Genomic DNA, 22,816 nt, shown 5'->3' with positions numbered 1-22,816 from the left:
CAACCCAGCCAGCCCCCCCTTCCCCCCCCCCTCCCCCACCGGCGCCAGGGCCAGCCCCAGCCCGGCCTCATAAAGGAACAGCCACCGGCGACCACAGCGGCGCGAGGAGGAGAGCCGGGATTAGGGCAGACGAAGCGCAGAGAGGGCCCCGGCCCGCTATCTGTGCGGGGCTTTGTGGGGGAGAGCCGCCGGCGTGTCTTGCGAGCGTGTTGTTGAAGCGAGCGACGGTGTGCGTTGCTTTTCTTCGCAGTGTTCGGTGCTTTGTTAGTTACCCGTCTGCACGTTTTGCAGCGGGACGGTGAATCCCGGAAGACACCCACACACAGTCCAGTGTGTGCAAAGCGACCGTTCGACAGGACAACAAACCAGACCACCACACACCTGCCCTAGAAGAGCATAAAACTAAAGGAACACCGCGTGCGCGGGTTTGTCTCGCAGGTCGCTAGCCAAACGGGGTGGGCGCAATGGCCTCATTAATTTCCGTCGGCGCCGCCGGCCTCCTCCCGTACATCACCAAGAGCACCACCTGCGCGCAACACGCAAGGAAGCACAGGAAGTTGGGGAAGGCAATGAACATGTCGTGCGTCATGAGGCCCGCGACGAGCCAGAAGAGCGTGTTGAAAAAGGCACAGCCGACCATGACCGGAGCGAGCACCTCGGCGTTCTTCGTGGCGACGATGTGCTTGAACGCCAGAAGGGGGGCGCTCAGCATCACGATGCACGCCACGCTGCCCTCGTAGCCCGTAATCGTCTTTGCCGTCTCCGGCCGCCCAGACATGGTGAGGACGATGCTCAGCAGCAGGTGCGCCGCGCTGAGCACGAAAAAGAAGGCGTACGTCAGGACACTTTTGGAGTAGGTTGTGGACTGCAGCGTGCACCCCGACTTCTCCTCTCGCCGCGCCACTGTGAGGAATACGAGGCTACAGTACGTCGAGACGGCGTTGCCGAGGATGTTCGCGATAAGCAACGGGTAAGAGACGGAGAAGATACCGTACGAGGTCCACGTAACGGCGTTGTACATCTGTGCGCCGTAGAAAGTGACAGTGGAGGCCCCCACGGTGCCCGATTGCTCCAGCCGACGAATCGTGATCACAGGCGACGCGTTCATGATCACGGAGAACCCACCTGCCGTGTAGGTCAAGAGGTTGTAGACGATGGTGAAGGCGGTCATGGGTCGGCCGAATGGAAATTGAGCGTTTTTTTCTCCTGTATCCCACATGAGCAGCACCAGCCACCGCGGAGGACGAAGTGGTGGTGGTGGTGATAGGTGTGGGTGGGCGTTTCGGGTGTAAGGACAACGCAAGTGGTAGGTGCGGAAAGTGAAGTAGTAGTGGAGAGGCTGCACACACACACACACGCGGGGCGGATGGGTTGGGTGGGGAGAGAGAGAGACAGAAAGACACACACGCCGCGACGCACTCCAAGAGGCGCGATGAGGGAAGGTATGGGAAAGAGCAAGCGCGAGGTCGCCACATCGGACACACCGAGAAGCGGTGGTCGTGCCGTCGACCTCTTCCTGTACGTGCGCGTGTGAGGAGGAAACCAAAAAGACGAAAGAGTTTGAGCAGCCTGGGCAACACCGACAGGGCGACAGCGGGTGCAGTGCAGGGGAGGGGAGGGGGAGGACGAAGGGAGGCACTCAGGAAGACTCACCGTGCACACACACACACACGAAACACTTAGCCCCCAAACTCTTCTGCAACGTGCCCACTATAGCATACAGCGTGAGCCGACTCATCCATCTGAGCACGGCACCTCTGCCTTGCACTCTACACAGTCCCCCCACCCCCCGCCGCTGAGCAGGCCGCCTCACAGCCGCGCGCCCACGGTGCCGGCCGCCACCCCTGGTGCATCCCGCGGGGCGACACCCGGGCTCCCCAGCAGCGGGCAGTATGAGGGTGGGGTGGGATTCGCTCGACACACGCGGGCCCTTTGCCCATCAACATGGGTGGCACACCAGCAGCGACGCATCGCTCTGACGTCCACCCCCCTACACGTCGTACGTACGGTTGAGCGTGCTACCACCAGAAGCGGCTTCGCATTGGCAGGGATAGGGAAGGAGGGGGTGGGGGGCTGCTTGCCTCCTCCTCACACAGAGAGCGGGGCCCTGTGCCCTGAGATGCCACGCTGAGGTGTCCCCCCTCCCCCCTCCCCCCTCCCGCAGGTCATGAGGGGGTGGGGGTGCAGTCCACGCACACAAGCATGAAGCAAAGAGCGGCTTCGGGGGGAATATGTCGAGTGCCCCGCCTCCTCACCGACCCACATCATGTGGTATCTCCTTAGAGGGAAGGTAAAATCATGTGGTGCGGTGAAGCGTTAGGCCAACTCTCGACCGGTGGTACAATGGTGCACAGGAAAGGCGAGCGGTAAGGAGAGGCGCGGAGAGTGGGGAAATATCAAGGCATTTTTGAGCGCATGTGCACGTGTGTGCATGGGGTGGGGCGCGCAGGGCGAGAAATCGGATAGAGAAGCGAGGGACTCCCCCTTCTTTAACGACACAGGGGATAGAGGGGGAAGGAACAAGAAGAGTGGGTGCGACCGTGCGTTGACGGACACAGCGCCCTGGCTCCCTTGAGTGCTGGCTCAACGCGGTGTGTTATCGTGCTGATAAGGTGGCCAACGCAGACGTTCATGTTTCCGCTGACAAACTCTGCATTCACTACAGACCGAAACAGAAAAAAACAAGTAAAAACGCCAAACGCGCTTACCCACGCACGCATGCCCGCGCGCGCTAACGTCGGGACATCCCCACACGCGCCGATGCTCCCGCCGTGCCGCCGTCGCTTAGTGGCTCGTGATCAGGTTCAGCTGCTCCTGCTCCTCACCGGAGAGCAGCACCGTCTCTTTGCTCACGGTGCGAGCCAGCTGCGACAGGTGAACACGCGCCGCCTGGTGGAAGACAAGTTGCGAGCTCAGCGTGTCCAGCACTGCGCGTGCTGTGGTAGGCTCTAGCTGCTCCTCCTTCTGCAACTCGATGGCACGTGTTGCCATGCCATGCAGCAGCTGGGGCTGCCTCCAGTTTTGATTGAGCGTGATGGAGCACAGCTTCATCATGTCCGGCCCGGTCAGCTCGCTCGCGTGTCGCACAACGTAGTCGACAATCCTTTCAATGTCCTCGTTTATCGTCATGTTGGCGCCCATGAGCCACAACGACGTCAGCACGTCCGTGGCGACGGAGACAGAGGGCAGCGACTCCACCTCCGCGGCGATGCGCCGCGAGAGGGTCGCCGCCAGCTCAGAGTGAGCCTCCTCCACAGCGCCGTATGCGTGGAGGAGGTCGCACTGCGCCTGGAGCGGGAACGCGTCTATCAGCTCGATCGCCTTCATTCCCAGTTTGCGATAGAAGGCGGCGTTCAGTAGACTCATGCGGCTGAGTCCGCGGAGCGACATGAGCACGTCTGGGGCGGCAAGACTGTCGATGTGAACGATGAAGGTGCGACACAGAATGTCCATGAGGTCCTTGTTCACAAACCTCACGCTCCCGAACGCAAAGAAGAGGAGGCTGATCGAGCGGAACTCGAGAGTCGCGATGACGGGTCGGCGCAGGAGTTGCGTGGAGAAGACGCTGTAAAGATTCCGCTTTGTGCACTGAAGCTTGGCAAAGCCGTGCAGAAGATCGGCGATGTCGGGGGCGCTGGTGAACAGCTCAAGGTTATCGACAGCGTAATCCGAGAGAGCCTCCGTCATGACTTGATGCGAGAGGCGTTGACCCGCATCCGCCATCTCCCCCAGCCCAAACACACACTGACTCAGCTGGTGCGCCGAGAGGGCGTCGGCCATGAGCGGCAACACGTCAACGAGAAGGTTGGCGAGTGCTGTGTCGAACCCAGGGCGCGCGGCGACGAGGCACAGGGCGGTGAAGGTGTCAGGAGGCAGGCCCAGCACGTGCCTGCTAACGGTGTTGTAGTGCTCTGCTGCGACCTCTGCCGAAGGCGTTGCTGCTGCTGCGGAGCTGCGATGCCGTAAAGCCAGCAGGCGAGCTATCACTAGTGGGGACAGAGCCGAAGCAACCGGCAGCACGCATGTTACGAGCGCCTGGGCATTATCTGCATCGACAGTGGGGATCACCTCAAGTAGCTGGACGAGGGCGATGGCCAAGTCAACTGTCATAATGCTTGACAGGCCCTGCGCCGCTACCAAGTGTGCCACCACCGCGTGCGGCAGGTCCAGCGATGTCGCGGATGAGACAAGGGTGCTACTGTCCAGAGCGAAGAGCGCGGCTGCCACCAGCATCTCCGGTGGCAACGCCCCCCATCCTCCCTGACGCACTCTTTGCACAAGGCCTGTGCCCACCGCCGCCGTCTCTGGCGAGCCGTACTTCACCTGAATCGTTGCAAAGCGTAGTAAGGCTGCGAGGCACGACGCATCTGCACTGATGGTGAGCTGAAGCAGGGGAGCAAAGTACTCGGCAATGGCATCGGCGAGAGCGTCCAGCAGTCGCTCTTGCCGAGAGTCGCCCGAGTGTAACGCCGCCAGCACTTCCAGGCAGAGGGCGATGGATGGTGGAGTCACTGCCGCCACCAAGTGGTCGGCGACGCGGCTGCACACTGCCTGCATCAGATCATCCGTCCCAGCGAGGTGGCAGCCGCCGATTGTCATGACAGACAGGAGCGCAGGCAGCGGCATCTGCTCCACTTGAGGTAAAAGGTGCGCGACCACCATGTCGACGACCTGTTCTTCCAACGCACCCATCTGCTCGCTTGGCGCCGTCCACCGAGAGACTGGCCGGCCAAGGGCCTCAGCCAACCTCACCAGCACCGTTGTAGGGGCAGACACGATACACTCTTGAAGGTGTGCGGAACGGCGCAGACATTCCGGCAGCACTGTGGACAGTGCGCCACGACGGTCGTGGCGGCCTGCGCGGACGAGTGCCACAACACCCTCCGCCGTCAGCGACATCGAGTGCTTCTGCAACAACGTCAGAATGGTCGTCGGCACCTCCTTTACACGCGCCAACACATAAGTGGCCATGGCGACCTCGTCCGCCGAGGACGTGTCCATGACGGTGGCTATCTGGAACAGGTCCTTCTCTGAAATGACAGCGCCGGCAACGGCATCATTGTACACGCGACGGATCACTGACACACGCTGCAGCGCCTCAGCTGCAGGCGGCCGAGAGGAGGAGGATGTCGCTTCTCGTGCACCTGTCACCGCGGCTGAGGCGTCGGCATCCCTCTGCTTCAAGGCAGCGAGCGCCTGTGGGTAGTGTTGCGCCTGTGCATACACGCAGTTTTCGTAGTTGGCAAAAACTACGCTCGGCAAAGCCGACGATACCACCCGGAGTGACACCTCTCTGTCGAGAGTCGAGAGCATCACTGGATCTTGAATGTGAAACACCCTTACTGACTCGAGCGTCCGCTGCAGACGATCGTCCGCGACCTCTTCCTCATCCGTGAGGAGCGTGAGGGCAACTTGCCAGGCGTCGTAGCGTGCCCTCAGGAGTTGGATCGGGGTGCGAGCAGGTCCGTCTGCAGTATGCGTTGGCGCTGCAGCGTCCCCGGTGGTGCGGAGAGTCTCGAGAATGTTTCGACGCTGCTGCGCCCACCGCGCGTACGGCACTGCCCACCTGTCAGCGACTTTTAGTGGCCGGCCACGCACGCAAGCCTTCAGCACGGCGAGGCCAGGAGAGTTAGAAGCGACAGCGGGCGAGGCCTCTAGACGCGCGGTCAACCGCTCCACCGCAGCCGCGCCGTCCACCTCCCCAGCGTACCCACATACAACGGCGACAAACTCTTCGGCGACCGCTGTCGACATGCTCGTCGACTGAGCGCCGACTTCCACTGCATGTTGCGTGGCCAACAGAAAAATCGTGGCGTCGAAGTAGCGCTGCGCCTCTGCCGCTAGCTGGACAACGGCGAGTATGTCACTCAGTCGCACCTTGTGCGTCGCTGCGGTCTTCGCTCCTGTTCCCGACCGGTTCAACTTTACAGTGTGCGTGTAGAGCGTGCGCGCAAGCGCATCTATCACGGGTAACGACGGGGTCGAAAACCACTGTAAGGCGCTGGCGCCATGGGCAATCATTCGTACTTCTTGTGGGGCACAGCGAGGCAGCACTCGCAAGCTGCGACGCGCGAGGGTCTCGGTGGAGAGCGGCGAGGTGGTAGTTCCTCCATCCGTCGCGGTAGAGAGGCTCGGCCGCAGTTGGGCGACAGCAGCAAGGGCCAAACACAGCTCCTCTTTCATCAGTGACGTGGCCACCGCCGGCACGGTAAGACGCCGCACCAGCTGCGTAACAGCCGCAGACATGACGAGTCAGTCCTGCTGCTGGCCACCACTAGCGGCGCACGCAACGAGAGGGGCACGTGATACCTCGAAAAGACACTTCGACGAGAGCGCCCTCGGCGGAGGAGGGGGGAAGGGGCGGGAGAGGATGGCACTGAGGATTGGAGGCGTTTGTGACAACAACGTGGGACCGTTCGCTCTGCGCGGACTCTGCTGTGCTACACTACGAGCACACAACAATTCGTGCAGTCAACGGGGCTACCCAGTGAGTGCGCAGATGACGGCTAGGGATGGAAAAGCACAAAGAAGCCGGACGAGAGAAGAGAGGACGCTACTGTGGGGAACAGCGGGGGAGGAGGGCACATGCCAACGAAAAAGAGGCGAAGAAGATGTGGCCAGGCGTAGAAACAGTGAAGAGTGCGACGCATTGCGCATGGCCCGAGTAGAGAAAATGTCGGGGACAGCAGTGGGGGAAGAAGGAAGAGTGTGGGAGGGAAGGAGGGGGCGACACACTGTCGAAGACCTCCCCACCCCACCCCACACGCCTGCCCTACTTGCCTGCACCTTCGCTCCGCCCCACATGCTCTCTCCTTTCTCGCCCACACAGAGAGACCACACGTGCACCACGAGCAGAAGAAGGGAGTGGGTCCGAGAGAGGAGGAGGAGGAGGGAGATGCTCCCAACGCGTCTGCCTCGGCGCGTTACCGACGTCTTTTTTTTCCGTATGCTTCCCTTTCACTGCCTTTACGCTCTCTACGGTTACGCGATTACACGGAGAGGATGATCGGCACGCGCTCTCACAGAGCTAGCGCCAAATAACAACCCAGATTTCGTTCAACGTTTCCGTTCCCCACCGCACAACATGAGCCAAGCTCCCCTCTACCCGACACCTCTGCCTTGCACTCTACACAGTCCCCCAACCCCCCCCTGCCGCTGAGCAGGCCGCCTCACAGCCGCCCCGCTGTGTCTCGCACTGGATGCACCTACCGCGGCGTCACCGGCTACAACGAGGTTGACGGGGCTGTCTCGACGTCGTCTGCTCTAGAGCGTTTAAGCTCCGGCTCCGCTGTCTTAGTATCGTCGTCACCCGCCGCTACAGATGTTGCCGGCGTACCCTGTGCCCCCTTGGGTGCATCCTCGGAAGCTTCCTCGCCATCCTCGATAACCTCGTACGCCTCATCGTCTGCCACCAGCACCCCGCCCTCCTCGCCGTCGCGCATCATGCCAATCAGGCGGAACACAAGTTTTGTGCGCATGACGTCGCCCTGCCGCTTCAGCTGGATGGCCACTTTTACTCTATCCAACAAGCGCGGCACCGTCTCCAGCTGCTCCCGCGGGATGCGGCTCTCCTGGCCGTATTTGGGCACAAGTACAAAGACGTGCGTCTCCGACACGCGTACCACGTAGCCTTCCTCGTCAGGGATCTTTCCATCCTCAAAGTTGCGCAGGTAGAAGCCGGTGAAGAGATTCTGCGAGTCCCGGCCCGCCCGCTGCGCCTGTTCGTGGCGGTAGTTGAGATTTTCTGCCACGGCCTCCATCCTCTCCGTGTTCATGTGCTGCTCACTCACGCTTTCGATGCCGATGGCGGCCGCCAGCTGGCGATGGGCAATGACATCGGCGTAGCGGCGGATCGGCGACGTAAAGTGGGTGTAGATGGGCATGGCAAGTCCAAAGTGGTAAAACTCGTCCTTGGGGATGCCACCGCTGGAGAAGTACTGCGCCTGTCGCAGACATCGCGTTGTGAGGATGCGAATGAGCTTGTTGAAGTACGGGTCCTGTGGGTCCTCGCACTTGTCGAGGGACTTATTCAGCGTCAGAGAGGTCGTGTCGTCGAGGCGTACGTGCAGCTTGCCGTATAAAGCGTCATTCAGTGTGTCGAATGCGCCCTCAGCAGGTCGCTCGTGGCGGCGCAGCAGTGTCCACTGGGGGTAGGACTCGTACACCTTCGTCGCGACCGCCGCGTTGGCGTACAACATCCACTCTTCAATCATCGAGTTCGCCTCGAAGGTTTGGTAGACTTGCATGTCGGTTGGGTTGACATGCTCGTTGTCCACCTTGAACTTGAACTCCTGCGACGCCAGAAAGAGAGCGCCATCCTTTTCGCGCTGCTCCTTGAAGTGTTTGCTGAGCCGCATCAGCTCGCGCAGCGAAACGGCGATGTCGGAGGTGTCGGCCGGGTTGTCGATCATGCGCTGCGCGTCTCCGTAGTAAAGGGCACCCCGGGAGCGAATAATTGTCTTGCCAAACCAGTCGCGCACCACGTTCAGGTTCTCATCGAACTCCCAGAGAATCGAAAAGGCGTATCGGTCCTCAGCCTCCACGAGCGAGCAGAGGTTCTCCGTCAGCAGCTGTGGCAACATGTTGATGCGCCGATCCACCAAGTACACGCTCGTGCTGCGCTTTGCCGCCTCATCGTCCATGGCCGTGCCCTCGTGCAGAAAGTGCGTGACGTCGGCAATGTGCACACCCACCTCGAGGTGATTACCGTTCACGACGCGGCAATGCAGCGCGTCGTCGATATCGCGGCACCCCAGCGGGTCGACGCTGACAATGCACAAGTCGCGCAAGTCCAGCCGCCTCGCTTCCTCGTCCTTAGTCACAGACCACTGGCCCTTTGGAAGGCAGTCGTGGACGGCCTCGCTGAAGTCGTAATGCGGCACGTCATTCTCCAAGAGAATGACCGTCGCCTCTGTGTCACGATCACCGATCTTGCCCAGCACCTCAACGTAGTGCCCGACTGGAAAACTGCTGTACAAGGGCCAATCATCAATCACCACGCTAAGACGCTTGTCCATCAAGTCCTGCACGTGGCGAGTGCTGATGCGAATGCGCGGGATGCGGCTGTTCTTGGGCTGAAACAGGATGGAAACGTTATCCGACGTGTTCGCCTTGACCTGCTCGAGCTCACCTTCATCGAGACTGCCGCAGAACGGCCGGCGGTTGGAGGAGAGTAGGCCCACCACCTTGCCGGTAGGCGTGAAGCCCGCCGTGATGGCATCTTCTTCGCTCACAGACTCTGCAAGGGGTGCTGAGTCTTTTGGACCACGCCAGCTCGACACGGGCAGCAACTGCACCGCCACGACGTCGTCGTGAATCGCGCGGTTCATGTTGGCGCGGCCCTGTATGAGAATGCGCTGGAAGCTGTGGCCCTCGAACTTGCCCCGAATCTCGCCAAAGAAGCAGCTTGACTCACTAACGCGCAGCTTGCCTTTGTACAGGCTCCCGTCTTGCACGCCGGCGTCCATGGCGGCCATGCCGAGATGCGGCGTGAAGAGCTTCCGAGTCGACGGCGACTCTTTCATCCCTTCCGGCTCATCGTATTGAATCTTCTCCAGCAAGTCCGAGTCGCTGGCGATGGCCAACTTGATGTAGTCACGGAGTGATACGCAGCGCAGGTTGCTCACCCGCTGCGCTTCCTCCGACGTGTCCATAGCCTGCTTGAAGGCACGATCGTGCGAGACGACAATCACGCTGGACGTCGATGAGTCCGCCATGCCCGGGAGGGCGGCTGACACATGCCGCGCGTACCACTGCGCCGCCACTCGAATCGCGCGATCGTTGAAGTCGTTGGGCGACTCCTCCCTCTTGCGCATGCAGTGCGTCTGCTCGTGTCGGTCGTTCGCGAAGACAAAGCACTGCTTCTTGTCATCCCCGAGGAGGCGTTGCAGTCGAGCATACATGGCCTTGTTGCGGTTCTGCACCTCGCGCATGACTGTGGTGAGGAGAATGATGTTCTGCACGCGATCATCCTCCATGGCGTTCATGTTGTGCAACACAACGTTCGTGTCCGGTATCACGATGACGGCCGTTGGAAGAATGCACGGATCCCTCACTCCTGCGACAGCCGTCTTGACGCAAAGAGGGCAGTCCACGATGCCGCACCCGATGTCTTTGCGTGTGAGAACGCCGCCGCCGGCGTCGCTCGACCTGTCGACGTTGTTGCGCACATTGTGAATGGCCGCCCGCTTCTTTGTGAACATCTTTTCACTACTGGAGGGAACTGCAGGAGTGGGAGACGGAAGACCGAGTGGTCTTTCACGTAGAAGAAAGGTGAAAAAAGGATCACCTCCGCCTGCAGGCTCCCGCGAAGGGCAGAGATCAAGATAGAGAGGGTTGTCGTGTTCACGCAGTTGTTTCCCAAGAGGGGCACACACACAAACGGAAGCCTCCGCAAGCGCACGGGTCCAAAGACGCGAGTGTGCACTCTTCTTTCGCGGCGCGTTTTATTGGCTTGCCGTCGCGAGCATGACTGTGTTCACGCAGCGGACGAGGAGAGCGAGAGAGACAGACAGACAGACAGGGGGAGTGCGGAGGGGAGCGAGTAGCAGGTGCGAGTGCCAACGTGGACAGCAACAGAAAAAAAACACGAGGGAAGACTGAGTGGTCCTCGCACGTGACGCATGTCACCATCGCTTCCCGGCGTACAGCATGCAGTAGCCGGTACTCGAGGTGTGTACGTGGGCGTGGGGCGGGGTGGGGAGGCGAATCGTAACCCAGAAGTGTCTGTCACGAAGTCACCCGGCAGCCATTCGGCGTTGGTCCAGGAACCCCACCCCCACCCCACCTCTCCGCGTTTGCCTGCCACCCTCCTTCGCCCACCTCCGGAGAGTATCGGATGAGTGTATTGAAACGACAAGGGCAGACCCTCTTCCGGTTGTCTGTGACGCAGCGTACTCACACATCTCCATTCGCCGCTGCCCATGCACGGGTGCCGTGTCATTGGCCAGCGCGAAGGCAGCACACATGCGAAGGAAAATGATGCGGCGCATTCTCAGCAGCGCGTCCAGCGGTAAGACGGAAGTGCCACGCAGGCGGCACCGTGACACCGCGGCAGAGGTGGCGAATTATGCTGACCAACGGCAGAGGTGGGGTGGGAGGGAGACAACGCGATGGCACAAAGGCCGAGTAAGCCAAGTAGGTGCTGCTGCTGCAAAAGGGCGGGCCCCGTCATCTACCGAGCCTCGTCCCCTGCGCTCCACGTCACTGCCTTCTCTTCTATGATTACCTGCCCAGGTCTGTCTTCGCACAACATGCCTGATTCTTGGAGCCTTTCTCTCACGCATCAGTGTGCAGGACAGCTCTGACGCGCTCTGTGACGGCGTCCACAAAGTCGAAGCACTGCCCCAGGCTCTCCTCCGCGGCGTCAACGGCATCGTCGCCGTCGCACTTTTGTGCCGCAGCTGCAGACACATCGTTCCAACCGGTCGTGAAGAGCTGCACTGTCTGCGGAGAGGCCACGGGGGAAGTGTGAGGGTAGAGAGGGCTGTTAGCGACCGCACACGTCGCCCACGACGTAACGCCGACTTCCACAGACTTGGCCAGCAGTCGCGCTGTGCAGCTGGACTCCTCCGGCAGTGCCAATGCCAGCAACCCTGATGGCACGCCCACCGCTAAAGCCGTCTTGGACGCCGTTTCCAGCCAGCGAGGAGTCAGGCCGGTTACGGCGGTCTCCCACATCACGCTCTCGCACCCGCCCGTCTGCTGAAGCAGTTGACTCGTGTACTCCGCAACGCGGATCGGTGGCACGTGTGTGCCTTCGTAAGCACACGTGAGCGCCGACCGCATCCAAGCGCGCCACCGAAGACGACTGTTTGCCCCGACCGCGTCCAGCACCCCTGGCAGCACCTCCGCATAAAACGTGTCCACACTGATGCCGAAATCGAGCTGTGCTACAAGAGGTCCAGCCGGAACGGGAACACACAAGGTGTTGTAGGCGCCGCCGTAGCAGTCGCTACTGACGAGGCGTGCCACGTCCCAGGCCGTGACCAGAGTCACCAGGCGCTGTTCCTTGAGTGCCACGTCCCAGGCCGGCCATGGCCACTGTTTCAGCGCGCCACTGGCAGTCCGCTTCGCCTCCGTCCTGCAGGACTCCATATAGTGCACGAGTGAGGCGGGGACGAGAACCTCATTGGCGCTGGTGAGAGTGAGGGCGCCGGCCACAATATCCACAGCGACGTCTGCCAGCGGTGGTGTCCAGCTCTCTTGGTCGGCCCTCCTCATCGCTGAGCGGAGTGCACACGGCCCGCACTCAAGCATCTTGACGCGCTGCGCCGTCGCGCTCAGCGGAACCATGGAGGACGACATGGCGGAGAGGAAAGCGCCGGAGTGTGTGCGAGGAGGGAGGGAGGAAAGGAGGGGGGCGTAGACGTTTACCAGCGCCTCCCAAGAGGCGGATGTTGCGTGTGCGCTGTACTTGCAGTCGCCGCCCTCCTTGTTCGGGGCGATTTCTTGGCGCGCGCGAGAAGTTCGCGAGGAGGGGGTGGGGTGGTGGTGGAAGGGCAGAAAGACAGGAAGGGGAGAAAAATAGGGCGGAGGAGGGGCTGGGCATGTGTGTTTCTGCACTAGAAACGCGTTTGGCTGGGACACTGTAGATCATCACCAGCCTCGCTGATGCCCCCTCAGGCACATCGCAGAGGCGTCTAACGACGATGCGACGTGCGAGCGGAAGTGGATCAGAAGAGAAGTCCTTCTCCTGCTCCCTTTTTGTCTCGTCGTCGTCGCTGTCGCTGCTCCGCTCAACAGACGCAGACAACAAAGGGGGAGAGTGCATGCACACAATTTCCATGGAGACGCGCTCGATTCTGCGCGCCGTAGATGGCTGCACCGTGGCGTCTGTGCGTGCCTGCTTTTCCTCCTTTTCCGTTTTCTCGGATGACGTGCGTGAGGATGTGGAGACACACGGCCACCGACGCAGACAGTAGACCGGAGAGGAGGGGTGGGTGGTGGCCAAATCAACGCACAAACAACGAAGGCAAGAGAGAGAGGCATCAGCCGAGCACGCAAACACACTCATGCGCAGAGGGACGGGAGAAGGGGTGAAGGAGAGAGAGGACTCCTGAGAACTGACGACGCGAATGAGAGTCACGCGTTTCGCTGTGACAGTAGCGGACCTCTTCATCGACACCACACACACACCCAGTCACACAGTCACACGCCTCCCTCTCCGCTATCGGCCGCGTTATGTTTACGTTTGAGCCTTCGCATCGGCGTTTTGTTCTCTCTCACTCGTGCACGCGTCACCGTTTGCCGTTCTTACTTCTCGTGCAGTTTCTCCGCCGTTGGCACCGCAGCAAAGCGCTTCAGCCTCCAACATGATTTCACGAACAAAGGCCAGGCGAGCAGTACGGACACGTGTGCCAAATCCAGCATCGTGTGCGAGGGCACCTCATCGTACACGGAACTGACCAGGCACGCTAGGGCCATCACACACGGCACAGCGAGCACGCACCGCCACCGGTAGCCGCAGCCCCACAGCTGGTCCAGCACCGGAGACACACACCACACCGCCAGCAGCGGGCACAGCACCCGAATTACGCTGCAGACGTGGTGGAAGGCAAATGGCACGTCGCACTCCCACCGGTGACTATGCGGAGAGATGTCACAACAGGCGAAGAGCAACGAGCTCTGCGTGAATAGCGCGCCGACGGACAGCAGCGATAAGCCAACGCCGCACAACGCGATAAATCTGCGCGCTGCTCCACCAATGGTGTAGGTCAGAGTCAGCGTGTACGCTGCGCCGACGGCATGGGGGACAGCCAGTGGCACGCAGACGCGCATCAGGAAGGAGACGCCGTTCTCGCCGTACCGGCGCCCGTACAGCTCGAGCTGCCACGGCGTGGTGGGATAATCGAGCCGGTAAGAACGATGGAGCCCCTTCATCATACGTACGACGATCAAGCACAGATAGACGATTGCAAGCACATTGGGGTAGAACAACCAGTGGCTACGCCACGTTTCCGTGTGCGCGGTCCCTTGGAAAACGTCATCAGGAGTGTCGTCCACCTCCTCCCACCTGTTCATGTTTGCTCGGCGCCTCCGGAAGCCAACAGTGCGGTCGCCCTCCTGGCCATCCTCTGTCAACCCGCGCACCCACCGCGCACTTTGAGGTTTGGTCTTGAAGATGCGCTGCGTGAAGTCGTGTGTGCTCTGCACGACACTCACGCTATCATCATCATCGTGCGACCAGCGCGGTCGGGCGGCATACATTGGTTGCGATGCGGCTGCTGTCATGTGACCCTCAAGCGGCACTGACGAGCAGGCTGGTGACGGTGTGTCGGAGTTCATTCTTCGACCGGTGGCCGGCGACGACTATTCCGCACAAGACCAACACACGATTACAAAGGCGGCGCAAGTACACACAGATAACGACACGCGTCAAAGAGGCCCAACCACGAAAATGGGCGACGACGAATGAAGCGCTGGGGAGGAGGGAGAGGGGGTAGAAGAGCCAACGGGATAGATAAAAGGCGGTAATCGTGGGCTGTGGCGCTGCGAAGTCCGTGGACGAGTACACGACAGGAATAGCGACGACGGAACAGCCGAGAAAAAGGGAGAGGGAATGGGTTCCACAATGATGGATATCGGCCGCTCACCATTAAAACGAGGGATACACGACACGAAAAAAGAATGTGGGAGGGGAGCGAGATCGTGGGGGGTGGGCGGGTAGACGGGGCAGATGATTGAGGGTGACGGACAGCGGTCTCACCAACGTATGCAGCATCAACGTCACGTATTTGTGGACAAACGCGCGCAGGTAGTGAGGGGAGCCTCCCACCACGCGCCAAGAAACAGAGAGGTGCGTGTGCTCGTGTACGACAAGCAGCGCAGGCCGTAAGTCCTTTTTTTCTTTTTCGCAGTCGCCCTTCTTACGCGAGGGAACGTTCGCGCGAGAGGAGAGAAGAAAGCCAGAGAAAGGGAGGGGGAGAGTAAACGACGCCGCGGCTGCCTTGATAGGTACAGGAGCATGTGGGCTGGTGGAGAAGCACTGCACCGTCCCCATCTGCCCATGAGGCTGCGGAGAGGAGAGCTGGAGGTGCGTGCACAAATCTGCGGGCACAATGTCTCACACTGTGCAGAAGGAGAGGGAGATGCGTAGAGGACGGAAGACGGTGTCGCCGCCGCCGCCGCCGCCGCCCTTCTCCTCCACTTCAAGCACGGTGCCCGGAGTAGGGATGGGCCACGGAAGGGCAAAGGGAGCAGTAGGCATACGGACACGCACACGCAAGACGCGTGTATTGGTGGTGAACGGTTGGGTCGTGGAGAAACGGCAAGAGAGGAGCTGCGCTCTCTTCCCTCTTTTTTGGTGGTGGTTTAAAAGCCGGCGCGCGCACGCATCCGTTACACGTAGAAACTAGGTGAAAGTAACCGAGAGCAGCAGTCACTAGCCCACACCCTGACACAACACCTTCAGTGCCATTGCTGAAGGAGCCACACACCCTCTCTTGCGTTGTGGCATCTCCATCCCGCCACGCAGAGAAGGGGGGAAGCGTTCCTGTAGACAAGCGCAGTCAGAGAAAACAGAACAGCGTCGGCATGTATGTACGGAGGGAGGGAGGAAGGGAGGGGGGAGGGTGCGCTGCGCAGTTGGTGGCGCTTATATTACCACTCTTACTCGGTGCGGCGACGTGGTGCGTAGAAGCCACCGCCCATGCCACCGCGTCCTCGGCCGCCATCACGCAACCGGCCGAAGCCGCGGCCGCGGCCCATGCCACGGCCACGCATCGGACTACCGTCTTCGCCGAGGCCGTCGCGCTGACGCTTGCGGGCGATCCGCACCGCATCGGCGTCGTGGCGGAAACTGCACCGCGTTCCCTTATCGCACTCACCAAACCGGAGAAATGTGCGACACACAGGAATCTCGTGTGGCGTACAGTGCCAGTACGGGCACTCCTCGGCGTTCAGGCAGCGGCCCTGAAGGAAGCGCCGGCACGGCACGCGACTCAGACGCTCCAATTCCCCCGGCTCCATCTCGCTCCGCTTGCGCATCGGCGGCCGCTCGCGCGGCTCGTGGGTCTTCTTGGAGCGGAAACTGCTCCGAATCGCCTCCTTGTCTTCCTCCGTTACGAGGGTGAAGCGGTGGAGCTGGGACACATGCACGACAACGAACACAGGGAACTCGCTGACAAAGAAAAGTCGACGCAGATTCTCGTTGAGGGTATCGTAAGGGTCGAGTAGGAAGTACCGCGCGTCGTTGCCCAGCCGTTCCGCCTTGGACAAAATCACGTACTTCTCCTGTGCCAGGAAGGCCTGCACGAAGGCTTGCTCCTGCGCCTCTCGTGGGGTCACTGGCTCGATCGGCGGCATTGGCAACACCACCTCGTAGGCGCGCAGCGGTAGCAGCTCCGCCGGAGCACTCCGTGGGCATCCCCCTGTGCTTGCGGCGGCCTCAGGCTCTACAGCAGAGACCGTAGGCGGTGGTACATCGCCCTCATCCTCGTCGTTCGCCAACCTCGCCACCTCTGCCGTGGGCAAGACATCCACACCTGTAGGGGGTGCTGCTGCCGAGCCGTCATCCGCTGCAGTTTCCAGCGGTGCCGCCGCATTGTCGTGCTGGGTCGGGTCCGTTTCCTCGGGCACCTCCCCCCCGACATCCTTCGTCGTTTTTGCCGCCGATTCGGCCACGTACTTGGAGACCCGGTTGTACCGGCGGTTAATGTGGTAACAGAGAAGTGGCGGGTTTGTGGCCCAGCAGTACTTGAGGATGTCGCCAAGCCGGTGGCGCTCGCTTCCCCAGTCTGTGCAGATGGTCGTCGCCTCGGCCCCGTCATCCGCGCTGCAAAACACAAACTCGCAGCGCCACACAATCGTGTTCGTCTTTCGATCAAGCCGACTCGTGTTCTCGACTCGCTTGCGCATCCCCTCCGACATGATCTGGCAGATGACGCCGCGGCGCCGAGCCGCTTCGCGCAAGGCGTGCAGGGGAGGAGGCAACGCCTTGTAGTTGTACCGCCATGACGTGCGGGGAAAGCAGCGCTCGATGTTGTCGATAACGCGACGGCAGTTCTCTAGGAAGTGGTAGTCACGCTGCAGTTGCCGATCCGTGAATTCGCTGAGCGGCACCTTGACGGCTACATCACGCATACCGGTGCACTTGAAGTCTTCCTTGTGCACCCGCACGCATATGACGCTGCACGTTCGACGGCCACACCCGGGGCACGTGTACACGGCGTGCATCCCGCAGACGCAACAGTCGCTGACCTTGCTCTGTGTCTCCTGCTCCGCATGAGCCGTTGGGGAGGTGTGTGAGGTCTCGAGGTCACTGAGGAGCGCTGCGCTCAGCGTGACTCTGGAGGCCTCGTCCACGTCACGCGAACCGCGAAAATAAGGGTCGTCCCGCGGCTCATCTTTGCCATTGCCGCCGCCGTCGTCCTTGTCGCCGTCGTGGTCTGAGTCATTGTTGCGATCGCTGGCGCTATCTTCGCTGCCGCCGTGCTGGAACCTGTCGTCACTCTCCGGCGCGCCGCTGAGATGCGAGCTGCAGGTGTCTTCGCAGTCGTGCATGTACTCGTGCGGTAACTCGCACCCCTCGCTCCGAGCATCGAGGTGTGGGCCTGCAAAGCTCGCGGACCTTGTCCTCAATGCCGCCAGTCGATTCATCGCGACTCTGGCGCAGACGCTATGAGAAGCGAAGAAAATGGCGACGCAGGAAAAAGGGACGCGGCGATAAGACAGGTGGGGCTGTGATGATACGGTCGCCGCCTTTCCCACGGTGAACAGCGCGTGCTTAGCACGCCTACTGGATGCTTGAAAAGGCGGGAAGGGAGGCCGGCGAGGAGCGAGAATACGCGCGAGAGCAGGAGATGTGGTAACGGGGGAAGAGGCACCGGCTTTGTACGCCACGGCTGCACCTCTGTTCAGTCTAGTGCTTCTCTTGGCTGTGTACTCACCTGAGCTGACGAGGAGACGCAATTACGCTTGTGTGTGTGTGTGTGTGTTTCGAGTACAGAGCAAGTGAGTGTCCAGGAGTGGAGGAGGAGTTCGGGGCGAGAGTGCGCCGACACGCGCACATACCAGCACTGCTGGCTGCGGTGCAAAAGAGAGCGAAGAGAATGCGGCGCCAACGCGCAGCGCTCGAGGCGAGAATTGACGCTTTGGGGTGAGGCGTGGGGGTAAGGGAATAGCAGACGCGCCTGATAGCTGTGACGGTCTACTGTGACGTGCCCCATGTATTGACTGGGAGCGACAATACCAGGTGCGCCAGCTAAGGCGAGGCAGTCGGTACGAAACGTGACACTACAGGCACCACTTCCCCATCTTTCTTTCTGCACCGCATCGCGCTGCGTGGTCTTCCACGAAGAAACATAAGATGACCAGGTGTGGAAAGGGGGTTGGGTCAAGTGACATCCACACATTGAGAAAGCTTTCCGGCTAATATACATGTCTGTGGTTGCAACGGTGATAACGACCGTGACACCGTGCCGCAGAGGGTGCATCTTGCACTGTTCTTTCACATGCCGGTCAGCACAGAGGCCGCTATCAGTCGCCAGCGGCCCTCTGCTGAGGCAACGGTGACCGCCGCAGTCGACTCCGCTCCCGGCTTCTCGCCGTCCATGTCGATTCTGTACTTTCTATGCGCGTACGATAGCGCCGCCTCCATGAGCTCGGGGGTCATATAGGGTATCACCACGACCGGGTACATCAGTGTCCCATCGGCGCTCTCCATGGGCGCCAGCGGGCTGATGGGCTTTGGGACGATGACTGGCGCCCCCTTGCGGTCGCCATAGCTGGACGCCGGCTTCGACGGCGGACGGTCTGCCTTGCTTGGCGAGATGGCCTCCACCGCTCCCAGACGCTTCTGGTAGTGCTCGGCGACTAGAGTGACTGGGATGTGACGAATTGCTTCGAGAGGCGAGGCATCATCAGCATCCGTGAACGGCATGAACGCTATTACGGTGGGGTCGGTGGCAAGCAGGCTGCCAGTGTCTCGGCTGTGTGAGTCTGTTTCCATGCAAGGCACCACGGTGATCTCCGCTGTCGCGCCGTCACTCATGGTGCTCTCCTCATTTCGACTTTGCAACACGACGCGGCGCACGGCACTTTCCCAGACTTGCAACAAGTCACGACAGTGGCCGCTAACGATGGCGCAGTTACGCTCCACGAGGAACGTCTCGCCCGACGTGCACGCGACCAGCACCATGTCCTCTGGCCCCACTGCCGTGCAGGTAGGCAGCGGCACCGGCTCTGCTGGGTTAGTTTTCCGCTTCATGAGTCGCTGCGCAATGTGTGTGTGTGTGTGTGTGTGTGTGTCGTGCAGTACGCAACGCTGGTGAACATGCCAAGGGAGAGGGGCCAATACGTTGCAAGGAGGGAGCGAGTTCACTCAACAAAGAGATGCGCATGCGTACGGGCAATGAAGAGAACGATGCAAGTCAATGGGCCACGTCACAGAGAAGTCACTCGCACTGCAGACAACGTCCGTGAGCAAGTGAGCACACGGCAGGTGAAACACGCCGTGCATCCATCGGCTTAGAGACACCGCCATGGCCATCGCGGGCGAGGGCAGTGACAATTTCAGAAGTAGCAGGCTGCACAGGCACTTCCCTTTTACTCCCGCAGCGCGTCCCCTTGGATCTGTCTCTCGAAAACAGCACGCGTACACAAAGACGGCGACGCGGCTGTGTTGGTTTCAACGCGTATTGACTTGTGTGTACGTGTCGAACATCTGCGGCGGTCCATCCGCAGTCACCTCATGAGCCAGCCTCTCTCGTGCATATATATATATATCCAAGATAGATCCAAAGGCAAGCAGGGTGGAGCCGCAGTATCGACGCACTCGACAGCCCGAGTTACACCGCTGCGCCGCTGTACATCTCTGCCAATGTGCATATGCGTGGGCCTGTAATGCCTTTAGCACTCCAGCGCCTCTGCAACACGCATCACCTCCAGCGCGGCAGTGGCAGGCACCTCAAATGCTGGCCGCTCCTCCGATAAGCGGCAGTTGTAGCGGTGCTTGAAGTAGAGGTACGACACAAGAGCATTTAGCTGGCCGCCGTCGAGACGCGGAAATATGACACGCACCGAGTTGTCCGTCCGAAGCGTCTCCTTGATGGTTACTGGGTGCTGCGGCTCCGGGGCCATCGCATTCTCGACCCCCGCCTCTACTGATGCTGCGCCGGCGTCTTGTGGCACGTCGTCGCCCTCGTTCTCCTTGCACCCACCTCCTTCGTCGCCAGCGACCGGCTCCACCGCTGCGACAATAGGCTGCACGGATGCTAGTACCTCATCCGCGGCATTTACGCTCGGCGACGAGGCACCAGTGCTCGATGGCTCGTCCTCCTCGACAAAAACCACCAAGACGGTTTCCGTACAGAGGGGGACGCGCTTGCGAAACGCGAGCCGCAACACAGGCGACTCCATCAAGCAGTCCTGGTGCACAAACGCTTCCTCGCCGCTACTCGTGGCCAGTACGACGTAGTCCTGTGGGTTCATGTACACGGTGTCGATGTAGGACGGCGGCGGCGGAGCCGTCCACATCGCATCGAAGGACTGCCCGCTCATCTTGCCGTTGCTGTGGGGATCTCGGCGCCTCAGATCTCAACGCTGTGTGCTAATCCGATGCTCCTATTCTATCGCTGCGTACGTGCGTGGTGGACGTGGCCAGATCCGGCGTATTTGTGTGTGTGTTTGTGCTTTCCAAAACGCCGTCCGAGAACGGGCTGCAGGGCGTGGCAGCGCGAGGGCGAAGAAGACAGGAAAGAGATGCGGTGCAACACAACCTGTAAAGGTGCAATAGGACGGAAGCAGGCACGTGCACGAGGTGGCGAGCATCGCTCCATCGCCATTTTTTTCCGGTTTCTTTTCTTACCGCTGCATGAGGGAGAGCTACGAAGTAAAGTGTACGGCACACGTCCCTGCCTTCCCGTCCCCCTCCCACACACACACATACACATATGAGCACCTGAAAGGGCGCATAGTGGTGCAGCGGAGAGGCGCGTACACGAACAGTCCAGCTGGTGTGCTACATCTTTTTTTCTATGCTCATTTAGCGCTGTATTTAGCCACCGCCGATCATCTAACTGCATCGCTTGCGCGCTTCTACCGCATTGAAAGTGTGCTCACGTATTCCGGTAGCCCTCGTATCCTTTCCCAGCGCCTCTCCCTCTATCCCCCCTCCCTCACCACCACCACCACCACGTCTGAGCAGGACACGAGAGAGGAAGACAGAGGAGCGTAGGGGAGGAGGGCCGGACCTCAGCGGGCGAATACATCTGAGAAGGAGAAAGGATATCATCCCCATCACATCACTGAAAACAACGATGAGGATAGCGAGGAAGAGGGAGGGGCATAAGCTTTAGGACACCGCATGCATCCGCGTGCGGTCGTGGGGCGTCCGTTGCTGTGGAGACGCGGGCATATGAGTCGAGCGTGTGGATATGTGTGGCACAGCCGTCACACCCCACACCGCCGCCGCAGCAGCAGCAAGAACGCACTGAAACAACAAGACGAAGACGCAAAGGCTGCACACGAGCAGCAGATAAGACTGCGGGGACTCAGCAGAGCCCTTCGTGCCCAAGCGCAACGCGCGAGAGAGCGTGTGGGAAGTACTTACAGATGCGCTCATCCAGACATCATAGCGCTCTCCCGCGCGGTGCGCTCTTCCGGCAGTTGAAGAGAGCTAAGAAGGAGAGGAGCAGCATGGACGCATGGGAGGTGGTCATTCACGGTGATGCCCCCGCCTCCCTCCTCCTCACGGTCACACACACGCCCGGGTTCGCTCACCGAAAGAGCCAGACAATGCGCTCCAGCAGAGCACAACAGTTCAGGCAGATACGGTGACGACACAGAAAACAGATGCGCACCACAAGCAACGAAGAGAAGGAGAAGAGGGTGCACGACATCCCCCGCGGTCCACGAGCGCTCCTCTCCGGCCAGCATAGCCCCACTGCTTTCGCAGTGCGGTGACGGACGCACGCACAGTTCTCTCAACATACTTGACGGCGGTGCAGGAAGCGGAAAGGAGAACAACAGAAAAAAGGAAAGCAGCCGCTGCACAACCCTCACGCAGCCGTAAAGGGGTCCTACACACGGGACACGTGTTGTGCAGGCAGGTGCGCACGCCTGGCCCCCACCAGAACGGTACACTATGACGAGATCAATCGACAGTCGCCTGCCGCTGTTGCTGCCCTTCTTCTCATTTGGTTTGACGCCCTTCCCTTTCTGCGGTGTCGCACGTCAGCTCCCACGCTGGCCGGTAGCTCCCGTCATCCCGCTTCAAGAGCGGGTTGCGGTTGGTATCTACACTTCGGCCCACTGACGAGTAGCCGCTCTCGTACAGGCTGCACTGCGGGATGCACATAAGCCTGGTGTACACCCACACATCGTTCACGGACCAGTGAAAGAGGGGGCATGCGCGCAAGAAGTCTGGCCAGCCAGGCGTCGTTTTCTCCACTGCCTCCTTCTGATAGCGGCCGTGTGGGTCCGTCTTACGCGTGCCCATGAACACCACCTTGAGGGGGTGTTTCTCCGTGAGCTTCCACAGGCTGAGTTGCATGTCCTGCGTCACATCCTGGTGCACTAGCGGCATACCTCGCGCAACCTCCTGCATGTACCACGCGCGAAACTTGCGCAGCTCGTCAAACTCATCATTGTGTTCGACCACAAAGATGCAGCACTGCGCCAGCACCGGTGCTGTCACAGCTCTACGAAGCAACTCGAACATCACCACGCTGTCCTTCCCGCCGTTAAACGCAACTCCGATCTCGGAAGGCGCGTAGCGCTTGAAGATGTCTTTAATGAGGTACTCGGAGGCGTTGACGCGATCCATCAGCTGTGGTGACATGACCGGTAGGACAGGTTGCTCTGTCCCCTGGCTAGC

General features: G+C 60.6%; 9 protein-coding genes across 9 annotated transcripts; all 9 read right to left on the bottom strand.

Annotated features, from left to right (window-relative positions):
• Positions 1–442: 442 nt before the first annotated feature.
• LMXM_28_0350 (hypothetical protein, unknown function) lies at positions 443–1,171 on the bottom strand (the record flags this gene model as incomplete). The annotated part of the gene is made up of 1 exon (XM_003876819.1): positions 443–1,171. The coding sequence occupies one exon, from the start codon at positions 1,169–1,171 to the stop codon at positions 443–445; it is 729 nt and encodes a 242-aa protein (XP_003876868.1).
• Positions 1,172–2,784: 1,613 nt separating this feature from the next.
• LMXM_28_0340 (conserved hypothetical protein) lies at positions 2,785–6,246 on the bottom strand (the record flags this gene model as incomplete). Its single annotated transcript, XM_003876818.1, has 1 exon — positions 2,785–6,246. One exon carries the CDS (start codon positions 6,244–6,246, stop codon positions 2,785–2,787), a length of 3,462 nt encoding a protein of 1,153 aa, XP_003876867.1.
• A 977-nt stretch (positions 6,247–7,223) lies between these two features.
• Positions 7,224–9,986, bottom strand: LMXM_28_0330 (putative rrp44p homologue; the record flags this gene model as incomplete). Its single annotated transcript, XM_003876817.1, has 1 exon — positions 7,224–9,986. The coding sequence occupies one exon, from the start codon at positions 9,984–9,986 to the stop codon at positions 7,224–7,226; it is 2,763 nt and encodes a 920-aa protein (XP_003876866.1).
• Positions 9,987–11,277: 1,291 nt separating this feature from the next.
• Positions 11,278–12,306, bottom strand: LMXM_28_0320 (conserved hypothetical protein; the record flags this gene model as incomplete). The annotated part of the gene is made up of 1 exon (XM_003876816.1): positions 11,278–12,306. The coding sequence occupies one exon, from the start codon at positions 12,304–12,306 to the stop codon at positions 11,278–11,280; it is 1,029 nt and encodes a 342-aa protein (XP_003876865.1).
• Positions 12,307–13,254: 948 nt separating this feature from the next.
• On the bottom strand, positions 13,255–14,208 carry LMXM_28_0310 (conserved hypothetical protein; the record flags this gene model as incomplete). The annotated part of the gene is made up of 1 exon (XM_003876815.1): positions 13,255–14,208. One exon carries the CDS (start codon positions 14,206–14,208, stop codon positions 13,255–13,257), a length of 954 nt encoding a protein of 317 aa, XP_003876864.1.
• Positions 14,209–15,609: 1,401 nt separating this feature from the next.
• LMXM_28_0300 (conserved hypothetical protein) lies at positions 15,610–17,502 on the bottom strand (the record flags this gene model as incomplete). Its single annotated transcript, XM_003876814.1, has 1 exon — positions 15,610–17,502. The coding sequence occupies one exon, from the start codon at positions 17,500–17,502 to the stop codon at positions 15,610–15,612; it is 1,893 nt and encodes a 630-aa protein (XP_003876863.1).
• Positions 17,503–18,448: 946 nt separating this feature from the next.
• Positions 18,449–19,207, bottom strand: LMXM_28_0290 (conserved hypothetical protein; the record flags this gene model as incomplete). Its single annotated transcript, XM_003876813.1, has 1 exon — positions 18,449–19,207. The coding sequence occupies one exon, from the start codon at positions 19,205–19,207 to the stop codon at positions 18,449–18,451; it is 759 nt and encodes a 252-aa protein (XP_003876862.1).
• A 641-nt stretch (positions 19,208–19,848) lies between these two features.
• On the bottom strand, positions 19,849–20,499 carry LMXM_28_0280 (conserved hypothetical protein; the record flags this gene model as incomplete). Its single annotated transcript, XM_003876812.1, has 1 exon — positions 19,849–20,499. One exon carries the CDS (start codon positions 20,497–20,499, stop codon positions 19,849–19,851), a length of 651 nt encoding a protein of 216 aa, XP_003876861.1.
• A 1,633-nt stretch (positions 20,500–22,132) lies between these two features.
• Positions 22,133–22,780, bottom strand: LMXM_28_0270 (phosphoadenosine phosphosulfate reductase-like protein; the record flags this gene model as incomplete). The annotated part of the gene is made up of 1 exon (XM_003876811.1): positions 22,133–22,780. The coding sequence occupies one exon, from the start codon at positions 22,778–22,780 to the stop codon at positions 22,133–22,135; it is 648 nt and encodes a 215-aa protein (XP_003876860.1).
• Positions 22,781–22,816: the final 36 nt, after the last annotated feature.

Source organism: Leishmania mexicana, chromosome 28 (genome assembly GCF_000234665.1).
Source record: "Leishmania mexicana MHOM/GT/2001/U1103 complete genome, chromosome 28".
NCBI lineage: Eukaryota > Euglenozoa > Kinetoplastea > Trypanosomatida > Trypanosomatidae > Leishmania > Leishmania mexicana.
This window is presented reverse-complemented; position numbering and strand designations above follow the sequence as displayed.